This window comes from Canis lupus, chromosome 37 (genome assembly GCF_048164855.1).
Source record: "Canis lupus baileyi chromosome 37, mCanLup2.hap1, whole genome shotgun sequence".
NCBI lineage: Eukaryota > Metazoa > Chordata > Mammalia > Carnivora > Canidae > Canis > Canis lupus.
Genome location: NC_132874.1, coordinates 21522033 through 21542979, shown reverse-complemented (window position 1 = coordinate 21542979; position 20947 = coordinate 21522033). Strand labels below are relative to the sequence as shown.

Below are 20947 nucleotides of genomic sequence, written 5' to 3'. Positions count from 1 at the left end.
AGGTTCCCTGTAGGGAGTCTGATGTGGGACTCATTCCTGGGACTCCAGGATCATGACCTGAGCTGAAGGCAGATGCTCAACCGCTGAACCACCCAGGTGTCCCCCCTTTTCTGTTTTCATTTCTGAAGGATAGCATTGCTGGATTGAATCAGATTCTTAGCTGGCGTTGTTTTCGTGTAGTACCTTGAATGTTGTCCCACTGCCTCTTTCCTCCATGATTTCTGATAAGAAGTTAGCTATTAACCTTATTAGAATTCCCTTGTAACTGAGCAGTTGTATCCCTCCTGCTGCTTCTAGGTTTTCTCTTTGCCCTGACTTTCAGTATTTTGACTATAACATGTATTTCTAGATCTCTGCATTTATCCTAAACTTGGGATGTTGTCACCCATTTTTTTCGAACACTTTTCTGCTCCTTCCTCTCCTCGTGCTCCCCATTAGCACATATGTTGGTGTGCAGATGCATGTCTCTTTTTGGTTCCGTTTATTTTGTTTGTTCTGTATTCTTCTTTGCATAATTTCCATCCATCTTTTTTTTTCAAGTCGATTGATTCTTCTGCCAATTCAGGTCTGTCGAGCACCCATAATTAAAAAGTTTTTCCTTTTCGGGATGCCTGGGTGGCTCAGTTGGTTGAGCGTCTGACCCTTGGTTTCAGCTCAAGTCATGGAAGCCTGCTTAAGATTCTCTCTCTCCCTCTGCCCCAGCCCCCTGCCTTTTAAAAAAAGAAAAGAAAAAAGGAAAAAAAAGTTTTTTTATTTTAGTCATTGTACATGAATTTGCCTTTGGTTCTTTTTTTGCATTTCTAGCTCATTAACAATATTCTTTGTTTAAGGTGATACTGTCTTCATACTTTACTTCTCTAAGCATGGTGTCCTTATTTGAAGTCTTTGTTTGCTGTACCTGGTATCTCTCCCTTTCACCAGCAGTTCCTGTTGCCTGCTTTCCCCCTGATGTGTGGGCCATTTGTTGTTATTTGCTTGGTGGTTTGTTTTGTGACCGACTATATTATTTTAGTGAAATCTATTACCCTACTCTACGAAGACTTCCATGGACTCCTCAGTGGGCACAGTCTTGAACAGTCCTGGAATAATAGTGATTTCATAGAGCTCTCTTTGGCTCTCTCCTTCCCTGGTCCTGTAAGCTGCTAACTTTATTTGGTATTACACCTAGCCTGTTAAGACTCCACTGATGACTGGTTGACCACTCTCTTGTTTTGTTTTTTGTTTTTTGTTTTTTTTGTTTTTTTACAATGTCTGGTGCATTAATTGCTCAGCAGTCTGATCCAGGTAAATTTGGATAAAGGTAGTTCTGAGACCAGTCTGAGGTTTGTTCTTATCCTAGGAGGGCTCTTAGCTGGCTTTCCTGGTGACTAGATGAGTTAGGGTTTAGTTTGTTGTCTTCATTATCATTTTCAAGAGCATCCTTAGGTTTAAACTTAACCCCTACTCTGTCTCAAACAAAGTCAGTTATTTGGAGGGGGAACAGTTTTCTTTTCTTATGGATTACCTCTCCCCCAGGGCAAACCGTCTGAACCACTAGTCTGGGTGCTGAGTGGACTGGTAGCCTTTGATAATTCTCTGCCTTGCCTCTGCCAACATAAAACCTCTCCCCTAGGAATGACTCAGGGCAGAATTGGTCACAGTCCCCAATATTTTTGCCCTGTCCCCCTGGGATAGAACCTCCTTATGAATAGAGGTCAGCTAGAGGAAATGAGCCCCTGATCTCTCAGCCATACTAATCAGTGGTTTTTACCTCTTCTACTCTGAGTGGAAGCTTAGAAATGTTGGTAGCCTGTCTCTCCTGGCGACATTTGATGAGCTTTGATTGGGAGCTGAGAGAGGGGAGAGCGAGCCTGTATTCTTGGCTTTACTCAGAATGAGCTTCTGTCATACTGAATGAACTGAGGGTGGGTGGGGAAAGAAGTAGGTCTTGGCTCAGATATCATAAACTCTCTGTTCTTATTGAGTGTTAACAGACTTTCTTGAATAAATGTTCCTTCGTTTGCTCTATGGCCTTAGGACAATTTCCAGAGACTTTAGGGTTTTGTGATATTTTTTTTTTTTTTTTGGTAATAGTTTTTACCAGCTTTGCTTATTTGATTGAGGAATGTGTTTATAGAGCTCCTTATTTTTACCGCCATCCCTGAATTGGAACTCCACCTTTGCTTTTGAAGCTTTTTTTTCTTTTTAATAAAGAATTCTGAGTTGACAGGTCCTTCCTTCAGTGCTTTAAATATGTTTCCTTTGTCTCCTGTCCCCCATTGTTTTGGCCCCGTCTATAAGTCTTCTCCCATCCTCTACCCGCTGGCTAGTTGACGTTACCCTTATCTTGGTTTGTTTAGGTTTGACTATGATGTCCATTGGTATGATTCATGCTGAACACCTGCTTTCCTCCCAAGATTCTGGAATTTTGATACATGCTAGGCAGAGGATGCCTCTGTGGCCAGCCCCCAATAAAAACTCCTAGGCAGGAAGTATTTAATGAGCTCTGATACACAGCATTTTCCATGTGTTGGTGACAACTTGTTGCTGGAGGAATGAAGCACATCCTGTGTGACTCCCCCGGGAAAGGACCCTTGCAAGCTTGTGCTCAGTTTCCCTCGGACTTTCTCCCACATGTTTTTCCCTTGGCTCATCTTGCTGAGTGTCCTTGCACTGTGTTAAATCATAGCCACGAGTGAGACTGTATGCCAAGTCCTGTGAGTCCTCCTAGTGAATCCTCAAACCTGGAGGTGGACCTGGGTGCCCCCAACACACCAATTGTTGTTTTCCACCAGTCTATTGTAGTTGAGGAGTCTGCCTGAAATTTGAGAGGGTTTGTAATGTTGTTTCAGGGGGCTCCTCCTTCTGTGGGGCCCTCCTGTCAGACCTCCACTGGATTTCTAGCACTCTCTCAACTCCTGACTCTGCCTTCTGACTCCCGAGGCCTGGAAGACTGCACTCTGCATGAGTCCTCCCAGCTGCAGATTGGGGAGTGCAGAAGCCTTTGAGCTTCCTTGTTTGAAGGGTCCACTTCCCCCACCCCCCACCCCGACCCCATTTCTACCGGCTTTTGGTTTCTTTACATTGTTGTCAAATACCTATGTCTATATTATTCCTTTACTTCTTGCAAGGGAACTGTCTGCCTGTGTTTTTAATAGTTAACAAATGTTCCTAGTAATTCAGGCAACTTTTCCTGTTCTTAATAGTAAACACAACTTTTAAATGGCTGGTGAAACACATCTTCTTTATATAAAGAGCTGTTGCTTTCTACAGATCCACTAGAATTCTTTGATAAAAGCAGGGGTTTTGTTTATTCATTTTTTCCATAGCAATGCTCTCTGGTCCCAAATGTTCCAGCCATTGGTGTAAGACCCAAATCTGAGAAAAAGCTTTCAGCCTTTCTTGTGGTTTCAAAGTTATCTTGGCAGCCGGCTCCCACTGTTCTGGCTGGGAGGAATCACAGCAAGTATTAGCAAGCAGCATCTAGCTGACAAGGTTATCGATGATGATACAATGTGCCAAACTTTTCCTACTGTGAGTTTTTTGCAACTTTGGTCTTTTCTTATAAGCTGATATATTTGCAAGCCTTGCCCTGATACAATTTCTAGGCTGTTTGGCATTTAATTGTAACAATTGCAGAGTTAATCTTTCTTCCAGCTCTTCCTGAGCTCTTTACCCAGTTTGGGCTTCTCTGTGGGTTTTTGTTTCTGTGTTAAGGAACCTTTGTCCATCCTGTCCTGGCTTCTGCCGCTCTGTGGCACGTTTCAGCACATTCCCAGAGCCACAGATACCAGGATGTGCTCTGAGGTAAGTGAGGCGGATTAGGTGTTTGGAATTATCTTTTGACTAATTTCACTGCTCCACAAACATCAGAGGACTTTGTAATGTTAAGGAAAGCCTTGTTTGACTTGTGTCACATCTTGGCTTTTTAGGTTGAGTTTTAGAAGGAAATCCCAACTAAAAGAACTTTGATCAGCTTACTGTGTTTGCCACCTGTAGTCAAGGCTGTTGTGATTTGGATTCGCCAGAATTTTACTATACATCTGATTGTGGGTAACATAGCAGAACATCTAGGTAATTTGGATGAGATTTTCGTGCCTTCCTTTCTTCATTTTGTCTTGGCTTTTAAGAATCTTAGGAGAACTTGTCTGCAGTTCTATATTTCTGAAGTTTGTTTTTTATAAAATTCTTTGCATTGAGATTCTATAACCAAAGGGCGATACCCGTGGATATACTTTAAAAAGACTGTTCACTGACACTAGTTTGTAGAAACAGCGATGTTAGCAGGGAGAGGAAGAATTCCAGGGGAAGGGACTGAAAACCTGACGGAAGATTTATTCACGTGTTTCTCTTATGATCAAGGTTTTCCTCCCTTAGCACCATAAAAGTGCTCTGGAAATAATTTTAGTCTTATTATTACAGTAAAATTTTTTTGAATCGGGTGATGCCTTTTTGTGGGAAACTAATTTATTTTAGCCCCAGGAATCAACAGGACTTTACCTTTAAGCTTTCAAAGGGGGAAGAAGAACGTGTGTCCTTGGCTGGTGGAGAGAGGGTGTCATGTACCCAGTTTAGTCTGAGGTTGGTATCAGAGGACTGTGGTCATTGGCCTTAAACCCTACTCTGCGTCTAGTGCCCGGAGTGACTTTTGTAGACCTGCCACTTGAAAGGTATGGTTGCTGGCTCCTTATCCGCCATATGTGTCTTGTTAGTTTGCAAACCATGTTCCCCATGAGAATTAGTAGGACAGCAAGTCTGCAACCTGAATGTCATATGTCCAGTTGCTTCCTCACAGTCTCCTGCGGGGGTCGGCAAACTGTGGCCTACAGGTTAGCTCAAAGAATGGTGTTTACCTTTTTCAATACTTGAGAAACAATCAAAAGCTTAATATCTCATGATATAAGTAGATTTATAAAACTAATTTTAGGGTCCATGAATAGAACTGTGTTGTTTTTAGTGTCTTGTCATTTACATGTTGTTTGTGGCTGTTTTTGTGCTGCAGTGACCAGAGTTCAGTGGTTGGGAGCCCATATGGCTCATGTGTCCCTAAAGTTTGCCAACCCCCAATCTAATGTGTCCCCCATTTCTGCCCGCCTCCCATGTCTACACAAAGTCTGGCCACTGAGTATACATGAAACACAGCATATGCACCACCACAGCTCTGACAGAGAGGGACAGGCCTGGTGGGGGGCTGCCAAGTGAAGGTTCCCATGGGTTCTGGCCCTAGAGGAAAACACCAGTGATACGAGGAGAGGAGGAGCAAGAATCTCATCTCACTTTACTAGATTCCCCTTCAGCTTTAAGAAAATGGAAGACGGAAAGTGTGGTTTAGTTGACTCTTGGACAACATAGGTTTGAACTACATGAGTCCTCTTGTAGCAGATTTTTTCTGATAAATACAGTGCAGTACTCTAAATGTATCTTCTCATACTTAAGACTTTCTTAGTAACATTTTCTTTTCTCTACCTTACTTTATCATAAGAATACAGTATGTCAGTATGTACAAAATATGTGTTAATCAATTGTGTATGTTATCATCGGTAACGCTTCCAGTCAGTAGTAAGCTATTATTAGTTGTTTTGAGAGGAGTCAAAAGTTATATGCAGATTTATTTTTTGTTTACTGCCTTGAGGTGGGGGTCGGTGCCCCTACCTCCCATGTAGTTCAAGGATCAACTGTACCTCATGCTTCTGGAATGGAAATTGAGGTAGAAAAAAAATAAGATTACAATGCAGCTTTCTCTTGAGAGATCATCCCTTTACTCCTTGTCTTTAACACTTCTAAACTATTTCTGCTGTAAAATTGATTCACATGGAATTTTCTAGAAATAAGTCTTTATATGTAATTTTTCACAAGCAAAGGAGCAGGGAGAAAAATCACTATCAAAGCTTTCAGTGCCACATTATGGACTGTGTGGACTTACATATGCAGATCCAACGTTAGTTGTTAGTTAATAATCTAGAAAGATTATTAGTTATCTCTGTAGAGATCTGTTAGGCATGAAACCTGCCACCTACTGATACAAGTCCTTTCTTTACCTTTTTGCACAGAAGCCATAATGTATATTTACTTTAGGCTTTTCTATAGTTAAGGGCTTTAATTCCCTATATCCCAGCTAGACATATTGGAGAGTTGTTTTTGGTTTTTTGTTTGTTTGTTTGTTTGTTTGTTTGTTTAAGGGGGTGGATTTTGAAAAGGGAAAATGATGGGGTAAGGTATTCTCTCTTTCTCCAAAAGTGTCTATTGTTGTATTCCAAATTAGCCTCTGTTACTTTGGACTGTTGGAGAACTAGGCATACCATTATGTCATCCTACCTGACCTGTAGCTTTGCCAGAAATTTATTGATGTTCTTGGTAATTGATGGACTTTGACTTTGCATCCTTAATTAAAGAGCTGCTCTATGGCTGTGGGCCTCTCCCTATAAGGTACAGAGAGGTGCACGCTGCCGCAGGGGAAGCAGGCTGATCGTGTTTACGTTAACTATAGAGAGGTTCCAGTAGATTCTAAGCATTTTCCCAACTACACGCCGAATATTAGGTCAAATATATTTTGTTCACTTGAGTCATCAGATATCTCCCATTTACACTTAAGAACGTGAAGGTACTAGAATTTGTCGCAGTTATAACTATCTTTCATGACAAATTCGTAAATTTGTGTAAATTCATAAATTAGCCACTGGATGTACTGATCACCAAATTCAAAGATTAGCAGCATCTTCTTTAAAGACATTAGCCCAAAATTAGTTCAAACCAAGATTTGGAGGTGAATAACTTGCCATTTTGTTATTGATACAACATCATGAATTCTATGGACCTCTCTCGGCTTTAACCGAGTAAATAATACTTGCAATACTGACCATGTTCCTTCAGTGAGCCAGTTGCACACCTCAGAAGGCTCCGAGCCCTGCATAGCTGTTTACCTCAGCCAAGCTGGTGCTTGAGGACCTGCCGTTGGTACCCTAAGCATGACCACGCAGAAGACTGTAGATGACTAGTCTGTTCCAGCTGGAACTGAGAACCAACTCGGGTGGTCAGGGGCGGAGGTAAAAACAGAGCCCCCTTTGAAGCACAGGAAAGTAAGCTCCCCAGTGTGCATCCATGTGATCTGGGCATAAAATTTTAGCATTTCGTCTGACTTAATTTCACAGAAATTGCTAAAATCCCCAGTGTTCCGTTCCTGTTCTCTTTTCAGATGATTCGGCTGAGGAGAGAGGTCATTCTCCGTACCTGTTGCGGTTTTTATTATTTTTGATGCTTCTTTATGAAACTTGCCTCTTTTTTTCCAGACAATACGTTGACACCTCTTTCTTTTCTGTGTATGAACAGGTTGAAAGGATCGTTGACAAAAGGAAAAACAAAAAAGGGAAGACCGAATATCTGGTTCGGTGGAAGGGCTATGACAGTGAGGACGACACCTGGGAACCAGAACAGCACCTTGTGAACTGTGAGGAGTACATTCACGACTTCAACAGACGCCACACCGAAAAGCAGAGAGAGAGCACACTAACCAGAACAAACAGGACATCCCCAAACAATGCCAGGAAACAGATCTCCAGATCCACCAACAGCAACTTTTCCAAGACCTCTCCTAAATCGCTTGTGATCGGCAAAGACCACGAGTCCAAAAACAGTCAGTTATTTGCTGCCAGCCAGAAGTTCAGGAAAAACACAGCTCCATCTCTCTCAACCCGGAAGAACATGGACCTAGCAAAATCAGGTATAAAGATCCTTGTGCCTAAGAGCCCCATTAAGAGCAGGACCGCAGTGGACGGCTTTCAGAGTGAGAGCCCCGAGAAACTGGACCCCGTCGAACAGGGTCAGGAGGACACGGTGGCCCCCGAAGTGGCAGCCGAAAAGCCAGTCGGAGCTTTATTGGGCCCTGGTGCAGAGCGAGCTAGGATGGGGAGCAGGCCCCGGATACACTCATTAGTGCCTCAGGTGTCTGGGCCCGTGACTGCAGCCATGGCCACGGGATTAGCTGTCAACGGAAAAGGTGAGTGTCCAGGTGAGCTGCTCAGCGGCAGCGTCCCCATCCGTGGCCACGGGCCGTGGCTCCACGTGCCGGCGATGTCCTCAAGGTGCACTGGCACCCCTGCTGCCGCGTTGGGCCTGCTCTAGAAGCTCCGAGCTGGTACAGCCTCTGCCTTTCCTTGAAGACTTTGCCATTTCTCTCCTAAGTCAGCGCTAGCTGTCTCTGTTGACTCGTGTCCGCAAACTGTCCCGCCGCATCAGCCTGCTTTGAACAGTGTCTCCTCACTCTAAATCGGTTACGCTTGGGATTTTTCTGTTTTCTTTTTTCTTTTCTTCTCTTTCTTTTCTTTTCTTTTCTTTTTCTTTTCTTTTCTTTTCTTTTTTTTTTCTCTTCTTTTTTTTTCTCTTCTTTTCTCTTTTCTTTTCTTTTCTTTTTTAAGATTTTATTTATTTCTTTGAGAGAGAGCAAGTGAGAGCACAAGCAGGGAGAGGGAGAAGCGGAATCCGATGGAAGGGAGGGTAGCAGGGAGCCCGACGTGGGGCTCCATCCCAGGACCCCGGATCATGACCTGAGCCGAAGGCACACCCTTAACTGACTGGGCCCCCCAGGCGCACCACGCTTGGTATTTAGCTTCCTAGCAGGTTTCTTCGAGAACCTTTATACATCTTAGACACGGAGTCTGAATTTTCTAAGTGTGACCAGTATAGGTTAGAAGTCATGAGCCTTATTTGGCCAACCCCTTTAAATAACCAGAAATGCCTTTCAAGTGAAGGTACCATTCACCTAATAGAACTTTTCATTTGCTTCTCTGTAATCTATCATCTGTTCAGATCACAGTGTCCTTTTTTCAGAACAGGAGTCCACTCAGCAGGGATGGTATTTTCTGCTCCTGCTCCTGGATTCTGCAGCTTAGTTGGTTGTTTTATGACCCAGCTCCAAAGACTGCCCAGCTGGGATTAGCTTTACTGTCCCCATGTCTTGGCTGGCCACTGATTTTTATAGAATTCTGTTATGGGTTTCTTTAATATAGAGAAACTAGCTAGCTTTGCCTCACTTTAGGCCCTGATCATTTCTTACCTGCCATAGCTTTCACATTGGTCTCCCTGATTCCTGCCTCTTGATGGTTCCTGGCCATTTACTATAGTTGTTGGACGGGAGGAGCCCCCCCCCCCCCCCCCGTCACCAGTCTGATCATGCCACCATTGCTTTAGTTAACAGGTGTGCTCCTAGGTCTCTGCTTGGCCCTCACCTCTCTCAGCTGCCTCTATGTCAGCACTCCTGCCGTTCTCTGCCAGAAGCGTCACGTCTCCCCTGCTCCTCGGTCACCTGTGGGACTGCCCCTCTGCCTTCTGGCTCTGTGTCCTTTGGCCTCATATGCTGTCCACGTCCTGTGTATTGCAGTATTGTAATTGTATCTTTCTCTGTGTTTCTGTAACTCACCCTTAGTAGAGTAAGATAAAATAAAATGGTGTTGGTTTGGAGGGGAGGAGCTGTTTCCCTAAAGGAGAAATGTTTACCTGAGATGCTGCCCAACCCAACTCACTGTGGTGTATCAGTGAGTTTTGGCTTAGACCTTTGTGTGGTAGTGAAGAATGGATGGATCCAGAAATCTGGGGCATCCCTTTGGACAGTAAATTGCCATCTGGCTAGTGTCTTTCAGATAACACGCTTTACCCCAAATGCTGCTTTTCTTCCACTCTAAAAGTTTCAGCCTTACTTGGGACTTGTGTGAGCTTGTTTACCTAGTTGACTTCCCGAATTGTTGGCCTGCTCATAGATACGGTTTTCTTTTAACTTGTCGTAAATGAAGGATTATAGAGGTTCAGAGCAGAAGAGACTTTATCAGCCATCTAACCGTATGCTCTGTTTCATGGAGCGGGAACTCAAGTCCACAGAGACTGATGTTCAGAGAGAACTGAAGGCAGAGATGGAGTCAGAACACGTTTCTTTCTTCCTACTCCCATGTTCTCACCTTTGCTTGCTACCTTCACTAGACAAGGAGCATTTACTTCTTGATTAATTATTCAGGGCTGGGCACTCCCCTGGGCTGTGGTGCAGCAGGTAAGGGCTAGGCATCTGCTGACTCTGGGGCAGGTGTTGGCAAACCGGCCCATTGGCTAAACCTACCCCATCATCTGTAGTGTATGGCTTGCAAGCCAAAAATGGTTTTGATGTTTTCTAATGCTTGAAAAAAATCAAGAGGAATAGTATTTAATGACATATTGAAAATATAAGAAATCCAAATTTCTGTGTCCATGTTTGTGTGTGTAGGGGGTGGTTGCTTTGGTTTTTAGAGAAGGGGAGAGAGAGAGAAAGATTGTTTTTTCTTTAGTTTTGGAGAGAGAGAGAGAGAGAGGTAGAGAGATTGGGGGGAAGGGCAAAAGGAGAGAGAATCTCAAGCAGGCTCCATGCCTAGCACGGAGCCCAACACAGGTTTCCATCCCGCAGCCCTGAGATCATGACCTGAGCATAAATCAAGAGTCAGACACTTAACCTACTGAGCTACCCAGGGTCCCCTGCATAAATAAAGTTTGATTGGAACCCAGACACATTCATTCATTCACTCATGGTCTGTGGCTGCTTTCTCATTAAACTCTCAACAGTGTTGAATCATTATGACAGAGGCTGTATAGCCTGCAAAGCTGAAAGAGTTCTTTCAGTCTGGCTCTTCACAGAAAAGTTTGCTAATCCTTACTCTAGAAGGTCACGCTTCTAGGACAGTATTTTTGGGAAGTAAGAGGACACGAAGGGCTTCAGAAGACCTGTGGTTCCCCATGTCCACAGAGGTGGTATGTCCGTGCAGCTTCTATGGGACATGTGGGGCTTGATTTTTGGAACTTCTTTGACCCTAAAGTTCCCATACTTCTCTTGAGCACACTTACACAGGCTTGGCTTTCCTCTGCAAAGCCTTCAGTTTCCTATAAAAGGATAGTGACTTCTGTTTAAAGAAGGAATTAGTGCCTTCCTTTTTCATTACTCTTCCCATTTTGAACTATTTTTAAATGTCCCTATAAAGGTGGCTTTGGTTAAAACCACCAGAGATATGTGAGCATAAAATCTTAAATTATTTTATCTTGCTCTGTGGAGTTAGATTGGTTGGGGTGAGAGTAACACTGTATTTGCAAGGCCCTTGTGACCTCCTTCTTCTCCTGGCTGGGAGTCCTATATGCTGTTGAGAATACACTCTCCACTTAGATGAAAGGAAGAATAGAAGCCACTGGGGAAGGTTTTTAGGACAGTGATAAGTGACATGGCCATGATCTATCAAATCAGGCTTCAGATGAAGAGGGGGAAAGAACCATCTTCTTCCCTCTGGAGCCTCCCATTGGGGTTTCCTTTCTGAACAAAATATGACAGCAAAAGCAAATGGTGTCTTAGACAATATATGGCTGTCTACAGGCAGATGCTTCAGAGGATTAGAGCCTTTGCTTCTCCTCATCCTTTTCTTTGTATACAGAAAGATGCTTTTGTTCTCTCCTCTGGAAAGTAAGTTCCAAGAAGGGATGGCATCTTGCCAGTGCTAAATCCTACCATGTCCAGAGAGGACCTGTGTGTTGTAGATGCTCTGCCAATGTTTGTGGAGGGAATGATTCCAATAGAAGGGGTGCTCACTGAAGACAGGGGCTGTAGTGAGTTCTTTGTAGTGATCCCTATAGCTGGGTCACACTGAATGTGAGGGAAGAAATGCTATTGAGATGACAAGGTATGGAGGGCAGAAGTACAGGAACATTCTAGAAAACCGATTACTAGCCCTCAGGGCATTTCTTTTCTGAGAGCAGTACTGAAGCTGTGTCAGGTTGTTGGTCCATACTCATAATTTCTTAAAGTAGTTGTTTGTTTTTACTTTCCACATTAATTTTAGGGCTACATAGAAAACTGATTTGTTTTTCTAAAACTAATTGAAGCAGATACTCATGAAAATTGAAGCAGATACTCATGAAGTCACTGGGAAATGAGTCATCTTATTCAAAGCATTAATCGTGTGTATGAAGGATATTTTTGCCACCAAACACAACAGATATTTAAATATCTGTTAACCAAAAGAGTAAATGTTTCTGGAGAATTTTAACACACAGGATTGCTTTTACAGAATAACCATATGTATATTTGGTTTGTAACTGTTTTAAGTATGAAACAAAGATTTAAAAGATGACTATATTGCTTCCTTTTAGAAATATGAAAAATTTTAAAGTTTAGGCCATGTCACTGTCTCTTTTTCTACTGTTCTTTTTTTTTTTTTTTTTTAAGATTTTATTTATGTATTCATGAGACACACAGAGAGAGAGGCAGAGACACAGGCAGAGGGAGAAGCAGGCTCCATGCAAGGAGCCCAACGTGGGACTTGATCCCAGGTCTCCAGAATCAGGCTCTGGGCTGCAGGCGACGCTAAACCACTGAGCCACTCGAGCTGCCCCTCTACTGTTCTTTATCAATAAGCTAATGATACTATTTTCTTGCTCTTTTAATTGCCTAACAAATTAATCCTACAAAAGAAGCAATTGTTTTTTAAAGCTGTCTTATTGTTAGTTTATTCTTTTGTGAATTCAAATATATAATTGTTCGGGGATCCCTGGGTGGTGCAGCGGTTTGGCGCCTGCCTTTGGCCCAGGGCGCGATCCTGGAGACCCGGGATCAAATCCCACGTCAGGCTCCTGGTGCATGGAGCCTGCTTCTCCCTCTGCCTATGTCTCTGCCTCTCTCTCTCTCTCTGTGACTATCATAAATAAATAAAAATTAAAAAAAAGATTTAAAAAAATATATATAATTGTTCGTTTGACAAAGTATGACATTTGAGAAAACACTGCTAACACACTTAAAAAAAAAAAAAAAAGGTCTAAACCCAATCAGTGTTACTGCATGGGGTTGCTGCTATTAAGTCAAAAGCCAGAAAATTCAGGAAGAAAGTGAAGAAGTACCTTAACTTACCCACAAGTCTTTCATCCCATGAGCATTTCCATCCAAGAAAGGCTCCCAGGAGAACTTGTTCAGAAGATTTGGCTTCTTCTGAGGAGCTGGAGTGTAAATTCCCCCAAATAAGAATATGAAGCTGATGATCTACCTCCCTTCTCTATCATTATCAGGGAAGCTGATGTTCCAAATCAGTAGCTCCACCCAAAGAAGAGACCCACAGTCCCCTAGGGCCATTTACAATTTATATGCCGAGATTAGAATTAACTCCAGGGAAAGTTAAGAAATCAGGAGACCAGTCGCAGAAGCCACTGAGCAGACCTCAACAGGAGACGGCAAGAGAGGACAGTCGAAGCTGTGCCTAACAAGTAGTCAATTGACCGTGTCAGTGAGGGTTTGATTACAAAAGACTTTGGAAACCAACATTTACCGGAGCCTCTTGTAAATGGATTCCATGGTAGATAGTTCCACTTATCTCACAAGGTACAAACCTACTTATTCATAAAGCTTTTTGCAGGGGGGGAAAAAAAAACCTTATTCATATGCAGATTATAGAAGCTAAAATTGAACCAAGTAAAGTTTTGAGGCAAAGTTTTGAGATGTGCAACTCCCCACCCCACAAAACATTTTACTAGGTACTTCGGGCAGAAGGATGTGGTAGCCAGACACAGTTGTTCCTTCTTCCTTGAGGGGATCCCAGTGGGCTCAGAACTCCCTGTACTCAAGCATCTAGTGGTGTTTTAGGCACAAAGTTCTTACGGAAGATGCTCTTGTCCAGCAGCAGCCAGCCATCTGTTAGTGTCAAGAGTTGGCCACCTCCAGGAATCTTTGAGAACATAAAACCATAATCATTTCATTGTAAAAGCTAAAAATATGCAGCTCTTTGCCATTGATTTAAAGCCCATGCCTTTAAATAAAGGAGTACTTTGATTTGCCACTTGTTTGGTGAATCGAGCCCTTTTCCTTGGGAATGGATCTGTTGATCGGAGTTCAGTTGTATGGGAAGTGCATCCATAATGCATCATCTACTATTGCCAGTTTGGATTTCATTGACGTGGAGCAGAAACGTCGGTGCTTATATTGTCTTGGGTCCACAGTCCTGGGATTTTTTCATTTTTCCCATTTTCTCACTTATACCTGACTTGACAGTTATTTTCACTTAGAGCCTTTCCAGAGCATTAGACATCGTTTCCCTTGAGGCCTCAGCTCACCTCTTGTAACCATATCTCTTATCTTATGTAAAAATGAATTAAATACAGTAACAAGTTCCACTGGCCTAAGAAATTTAGGACAGAAGCCCAGCCAGCTCTTGGCCAACACACATCCCAGCAGGAGCAGCCCAGGGGCTGCTGCCAGAGACCCCCTCGCCCCCTTAACTTCCAGGGTCTGATGGTGTTGTTCAGAGGTGATTAGGACTTGGGGAGGGGTAACCCAATGAACCTGTTTCAGAGCTTTTGGGATTGTTTGGTTTTCTCTTTTTGTTTCCACTCTCTTGGGTATTTTTTCCTATACCAGCAATTCTCAAAGCCTGATGCCAAGAGCAGGTGCCGCAGTGGCATCTGGGGGCCTGTTAGAAATGCACGTGCCCAAGCCCCCCTCTCGCCTCCTGGATTGGAATGTCTGCTGGGCCCAGCCACCTGTTTCCCAGGACCCCCACGTGGCTCTGCTACTCGCCAAAGTGCAGCAACGACCCCCCCCGTACCATGCTTTATTTTAAATTTGGTTTTATACAGCAAGATGGGAAATAAATTAAAAAACGCTACAAATTTCTTCTGTTTATAGCATATTTTAGATTCTTATAGTTAGATCCTATTCTCTCATGAGGTTGCTTAGCCTTCGTATAGCTTGATTTAAAACTGTCTTCAGGCTTTTGTAATTTATCTTAATAAATATTTATAATTAGAAATTTTTAATGACAGGAAAGCATTATAAAATAATTAAAACATCTCAAAGAAAAAAGAAAAATAGAAGCACCCCTCCAGGACCCACCTCCTCCTCCTTCTCTCCAGAGAGAAAAAACTGCTGTTAACAGTTTATTCCTTCCAGAAATTTTATAAACATGCACAACTTTTAAATACATCAGTGGGCTCCTACTTGCCATACGGTTCTACAACTTAGGGTTTTATTTTTAATTTTGATAGATCTTGGATATGTTTTCATATCCACACAAATAGCCCTATCTCATTCCTCTAAAATGTTTTGTGGCTCTTTATGGTGTGACTCTATTGTACATGCCTGCTCCCTGGGGACTTAGTGTCAGTATTTCGCGGCAGGGGGCGCTTTGGCCTTTGGGCCTGGACACTTGCTGGTTTAGCATCTCAGGCCCTGCCCTTAAGATGCTAGTAATGGCCTCGGGCATCGTGACAGATCGCAATGTCTGTTATTCCCATCTGCCTGCCCAGGGCCTGTGTCTGGGTACATCCATTGTGTGAGCATCTCAGCTGTAGACATTAAGAGTTTTTTCCACATGGATGGATACATTTTATCGATGTTGCAACAGCAGAAATGTTAATGCACCTCCTGTCTTAAACCTCTTAAGTAATCTATAAATACTGTGAATTTTTATACAAGTAATTTAGAAGTACACTGAGCAAAATAGGAAAGTTTACCATTACCTTCTCCCCTAAGAATACCATTCCTTCCCCCAGAGGGAACATTAATAGTTTGACAGGTGTCATTTCAGACCTTCTTCATACTTACACTCTTATTATGGAATCGTACTATGTACATTGTTCTGGTATCTGCCTCTTTCATTTAACATCATGTGTCATGTCATGGAGAGCTTTCTGTTTTATTTTATTTTTTATTTTTTTTATTTTTATTTTTTTTTAGCTTTCTGTTTTAAGAGTCAGAACTCTTACCTCACTTCTCTTGAAGTTTTTTTTTTTTTTATAGTTTTATTTATTTATTAATAGAGACACACACAGAGAGAGAGAGGCACAGGCAGAGGGAGAAGCAGGCTCCTCGCAGGGAGCCCGACGTGGGACTCGATCCCGGAACTCCAGGATCATGACCTGGACTGAAGGCGGCGCTCCACTGAGCCACCAGGGCTGCCCCTTCTTTTGAAGTTTTAAACTTGATTTGTGTCTTTTGGGATGCAATTTCAAATTTATGGAGAGTTTCAAAAACAGTACAAGAAGAACATGTACACTTTATCACTTTCTCTGCAGTTGTTTGCGTTTGGCCTCATTGACTTTCTCCCTCCCGCAGGCGTGTGTCTGTGTTTATATACTCACATACGTACATACACACATGTGCATATGCATCCACCCTGCACCCCCTCCCACCCGTTGAGTGTTAGCTGGAGACTTGCTGCTGTAAACAAGAATAAAGTACAAGCTTGTAATTAAGATTTTGCTAGATGTTGCCAAATTGCTCTCTAAACAAGCTATAAAAATGGCGAGTGCCCATTTTCCTATTGTTCTTAATCAACTTTTAAATATCTGTCACATACTTAAAGTAGAAGATGGTATCTCCTTGTTTTAATTTTAAATTGTGAAAGTTCTGCTTTTACAGGTTAGAATTGTTTGCATTTCTTTTTCTGTTCATTCCCTTTATATACTCTCTTGCCTGTTGATGGGGGACAGAGTAGTGCAGTTTTTCAAAATGTAAAGACTTTGTTGAATTATGCCCGTCATCCTTGCCCAGGGACCACGCTAATCTCCACGTGTTTGGCCTGCCAAGTACATACTTTGAACAGGAGCATTTCAGAAGAGGTCACTAACTTTGGCTCTCCCAGTACCCACTCAAGGACAGATACTTCCATGCCAGAGGTTAGAATGAATAGTGCCATCTAGTCTCTGCCTTAAGGGATTTACAAGAGTTTAATGAGAAAGCCTCAAATTAATTTGCATTGATTTTATGGTTCCTGCTCAGGTTTGAATATACCAAAGTGTATTTTATTAACTTGGAGTCTTACAATTTAAAAGAAATTTGGGTTCGTTAGGTCCTATGTCAGGAAAGAATCTGACTGTAGTTCCTGCTCCTCTTGAACTTTGTAACTGATTGGCACAAGGGCAGAATAAAAACAAGTCATCAATTCAAGGGAAATTCCTTTTCTTGGAAATATTTGCTCTGGTTGGCACCTGCTGCCGGGGGGCTGAACACCTGTTACAAATCCCACTTGTCTTGGGGCACCCGGGTGGCTCCAATCGGTTAAGTGTCTGCCTGCATCTCAGGTCATGATCTCAGGGTCCTGGGATCAAGTCCTGATGTCAGGCTCTCTGCTCAGCGCAGTCTGCTTCTCCCTTCCTCCTGCCCCTGCTTGTGCTCTGGCTCTCTTGTTCGCTCGCTGTCTCTCTTTCAAATAAATAAATCATTTTTTAAAAAAAGAAACAAATCCCTACTACTTCATTCCCATTTTTATTGCTGTTATCTTTAGCAGGGTCCTGGTCTTCTAGAATATTCCTCTTAGGACATCCTATATCTTAGAAGTGAGAGCAGCTACGTATGTATATAGTGTACAGCCCATCCAGTCTTATCCCAACTATATACTGTTGATTTTATTGTCAGTTCCTTTCACATCATTCCTCGTCTTCCAGAGAATGCATGTTTTATAAGTGAGCCTGGTTGGAAAAGAGAAAGGGATTTGATAAAAAGTCACTCAGCAGAGTTCGTAAGACAGTAGGGTCCACATTATAGCCTGCTCCTGACTTCAGTTTGTGTCAGGCTGGCGAAAGGCATTTTTTACAAGCCTAATTCGGTGTTGCTAGTATTTTATTAGACGAAACTTGTTCTTTCTTGAGTGAAACCGAACTCAAATTGGCTTCAACAGAGAAGCAAACAAAAATGCCATCTGTTGGCTCAGGTGAGCAAGCTCAGGCATAGGTGGATCCATTGCCTAAAAAGTAACCAAGCCCCAGCCCCCCCTCTCAGCCCCAGTCCCTCTCCCCACCTCTGGGCTCTCTTGGCTGCATTCAGGCGGACCCATCCTTCAGGGAAGGCGGATGCTGCCCGCAGTTCTGGGTGGCATCCCAACCCTCCCAGTAAGCCAGGCAGAAAAGAGTCTTAACTCTCCCAGAAGTTCCAAGAGAGAAGATCAGCGTCATCCAAACTCTGGTTGCCCAAGCAAACCCCAGGGCTGTTCACGGTAGGAGTGGAAGTGGGGGCTGAGCTGTTGACCGGCCTGAGGTTACTGAGCACCTTTAAAATCCAACAGTGCTTTCCTAAGTTATGGAATACCGTGAGTGCTAAATATGGAATAGTAATTGAACAATCGTCTCAAAGCGTATGTGACCTTCCAGTACACCTGGATGTTGCTCACCATGAGCTTGAACTCTGTGTTCGCCTTTGCATTTTCTATTTTTGTGTGTCTTGGTGTGCTCTTCCTCCTTGGTAGCTGTTAGAGTCCTGTGTTTGGAGGGGGCTGAGCACGGTGTCTATCTCCTCCTAATTTGGTACATCGCCTTTTTCAAGGCCAGCTGCATTTTTCGTTACAAAGGAGAAAAGGCTATGTTCCAGTCAGTTTATTAGGAAACTCTGGAAAGAAGACACTAAAGAGTCCTGTTCCCCAACGTGCTTTTGCTTTGAGTGGAGTCTTAAGTGGCTTGGACGCCTAGGCTAGGTAGAGGAGAGCTGATTCCTTAGGGGAATCTCCAAGAAAGTAAAATCTGGTGGAAGACAGCCAGAGAAAGATCCAGAACAGACAGACAAATTCAACAAAACTTTAGATAATAGAATGGGAAAGTGTTGTGGCAAACGTTGTAATCTTTAGAATCTTCTGCATTGTCTAGTCCCATTGTTTACACATAATAGGTGCTTAATTAACATTTGTGTTGTGAGGGAAGAAGTTGTCTGAGCAGTTTTTTTCACTTCTACTTTCATCATTAGTGTTTGTCTTCCCAAAAGGGTACGTGTGAAAAAGAGACGAGGTTTGTGGGGGTGGTTGGGAGAAATTGCTGAGGAAGTAAGAGCCAGGGCAAGTTTTGAGCTTGAAACACGGAATGATACGTAATTCTTTGAGCTGGAAAAACTCAAGAAAACATCTGTAGGTTCATGGTGCACAACATCTTTTAAAAATACCAGTGAATAATTTTGCTCCGTATGACAATATCCAGGAGGCAACTTTATGGGTAATAAGTAGGGCCCCCTCACCCAGATTTATTCACTGCCAGAGCTGTGTCACTAGATTCAGCCTCAGACCAGTAGAGCCTTTCTAGTGCCTTAGTTCTTGGTCATTGTGAGATGGAAATAACCTCACTGCGGGATTCTCTGCATTTCCTCATTGCCTTCCCAAGCCACAGCCCCTGCGCCCCTGCGCCCCTGCAGCCTGTGCCTGTAACCTGATCCCTGGCTGAACTGCTTTCTTCCCCTTTCTCATCTGCCCCCAACGTAGTAGCACACCTGCAGCGCTAACAGCTGTGTCTTCCTCAAGTTCCCCAAGGCTCCCAACCTCCCGAAGGAGGATTTCCCATTAGCCTTCCTTCCTGCCCTCCCTGAAACCAGACACCTGCCCTGCTCGCAGGTCCCCTGCCTTCCCTCACGGCCTCTGGACTGCAGAGTGTTCGTCGGCAGTCCTCCGAGGCCTGGGGGGCCACAGGCAGCCTCCTCCCGACCCAGATGGACAATTCTCTGTCGGGGCCTGCGTGTTCCTTCTCCCCGCCCCTCCTTACTGTCTGCCTCACAGACTTCTTGGCCCTGTGTCAGCGTTCGCCAGAGACAGGCCCGCCCTTCCCACCAGTGCTCGCCATCACTCCAGAGGACTGGGCTCCACACGGAAGCCACGACAGCCTCATGGCTCATCCTACTGGCAGCGTTTCCTGCGTCCCTGCAGTGTGCTGGGTCCACTCCATCCATGTGCTGCTGGTCACCCCGGCTGGGACTGCTAAGTCCTGCCCATGTTACTGATGACACCAGCCTGAAAGACGGGAAGGGACTAGAATTCACTAATGCCTTTTCCTCAGGGTTCTGCTGCTTTGCACCCTGATTCTGATTTTTCCTCCTAGGCCACACTTCTGGAGCATTCCATCCGTGATCACTTGCCCTTCTCCTTTCCCACCCACGCCCAGAGTGGCTCCTGCCCTGCTGCTCCTCAGGTGCTCTCAGGCCCCAGGCCCCAGGCCCCAGTCACCTCCAGTTCTGATGTGGTGCTTGTCTTCACCAGTACAGGCCACTCCCAGCCTTTTATATGAGCACCATGGCTTTGTTTCTGTTTTCACTTTGATTGTGGCAACAAACACGTAAACCCTAAGGTTACCATCTTAAACATCTTTAACTGTATAGTTGAGAAACGGTGAAAGTGTAGTCACGTTGCTGTGCTACAGAGCTCTAGAACCTTTTCACCTTACAGTTCAAACTCTACCCTTTAAACATTGGCACTCTCTGCCCTCTCCCCCCACAGCCCAGCAAACCCCTGTCTCTGTGATTTTGACTACATTAGATACCTCCTATGAGTGGAATCCTGCCGTATTTATCCTTTTCTGATTGACTTACATCACCTCACAATGTCCTAGAGATTCATCTACGTTGAAGCCTGTTACAGGATTTCCCTCTTTTTTTAAGGCTGCATAATATTCCATGTTATGTATACACCATGCTTGCTTTATGCGCTCATCTGTCAGTAGACTTGGGGTTGCTCCTGTCTCTTGGCTGTTGTGAATGATGCTGCAGTGAACACGAGTGTATAAATATCTCTTCAAGACCTTGCTCTGAGTGCTTTTGGATAAATACCCACAAGTGGAATTGCAGGATCCTGTGGTAATTCTATTCTTAGTTTTGAGGAGCCGCGACACTGTTTTCTTTAACAGCTGAACCATTTTACTTTCCTGCCACATTTTAAAATCTCACCCCGATACTTCTTGCTTCCTCTTTGTTTTTGGGATGCTTGTTCCAGGAACACTACTGTTTTTTGTGCACCTTTTACTTCTCTGGCTGTTTCTTTTCTCATTTGCCCTTGTGTCTGTTCTTCTGTTACCCCTTAAGTGGCACAGCCCCTAAGACTGCTTGCCATGGCCACCCGTACGCAGAAGGACGTTTGGTGCACTGGGCCTTCGGGAGGATGCTGATGGAACAGGAGCTGGGGCCAAGGGCCGTCCGCTGGGGATTCCTGCTGCCTAAGCCCTTAGGGTCCTTCTTCCAAAGCAGTCTAGG

At 43.8% G+C, this 20947-nt stretch overlaps 1 protein-coding gene across 8 annotated transcripts in view; it reads left to right on the top strand.

Moving 5' to 3' along the window:
* CDYL (chromodomain Y like) overlaps positions 1-20947 on the top strand; it is a 230733-nt gene that overhangs the window by 153169 nt on the left and 56617 nt on the right. For 5 of the 8 annotated variants that reach the window (XM_072813993.1, XM_072813995.1, XM_072813992.1 and 2 more), the window contains one exon: positions 7306-7972. In XM_072813993.1, the coding sequence (XP_072670094.1) occupies positions 7306-7972 (667 nt within the window). Of the gene's footprint in view, positions 1-3635; positions 3787-7305; positions 7973-20947 lie in introns of those variants that run through there. The other 3 variants (XM_072814000.1, XM_072813999.1, XM_072813998.1) reach the window with 2 other exon arrangements.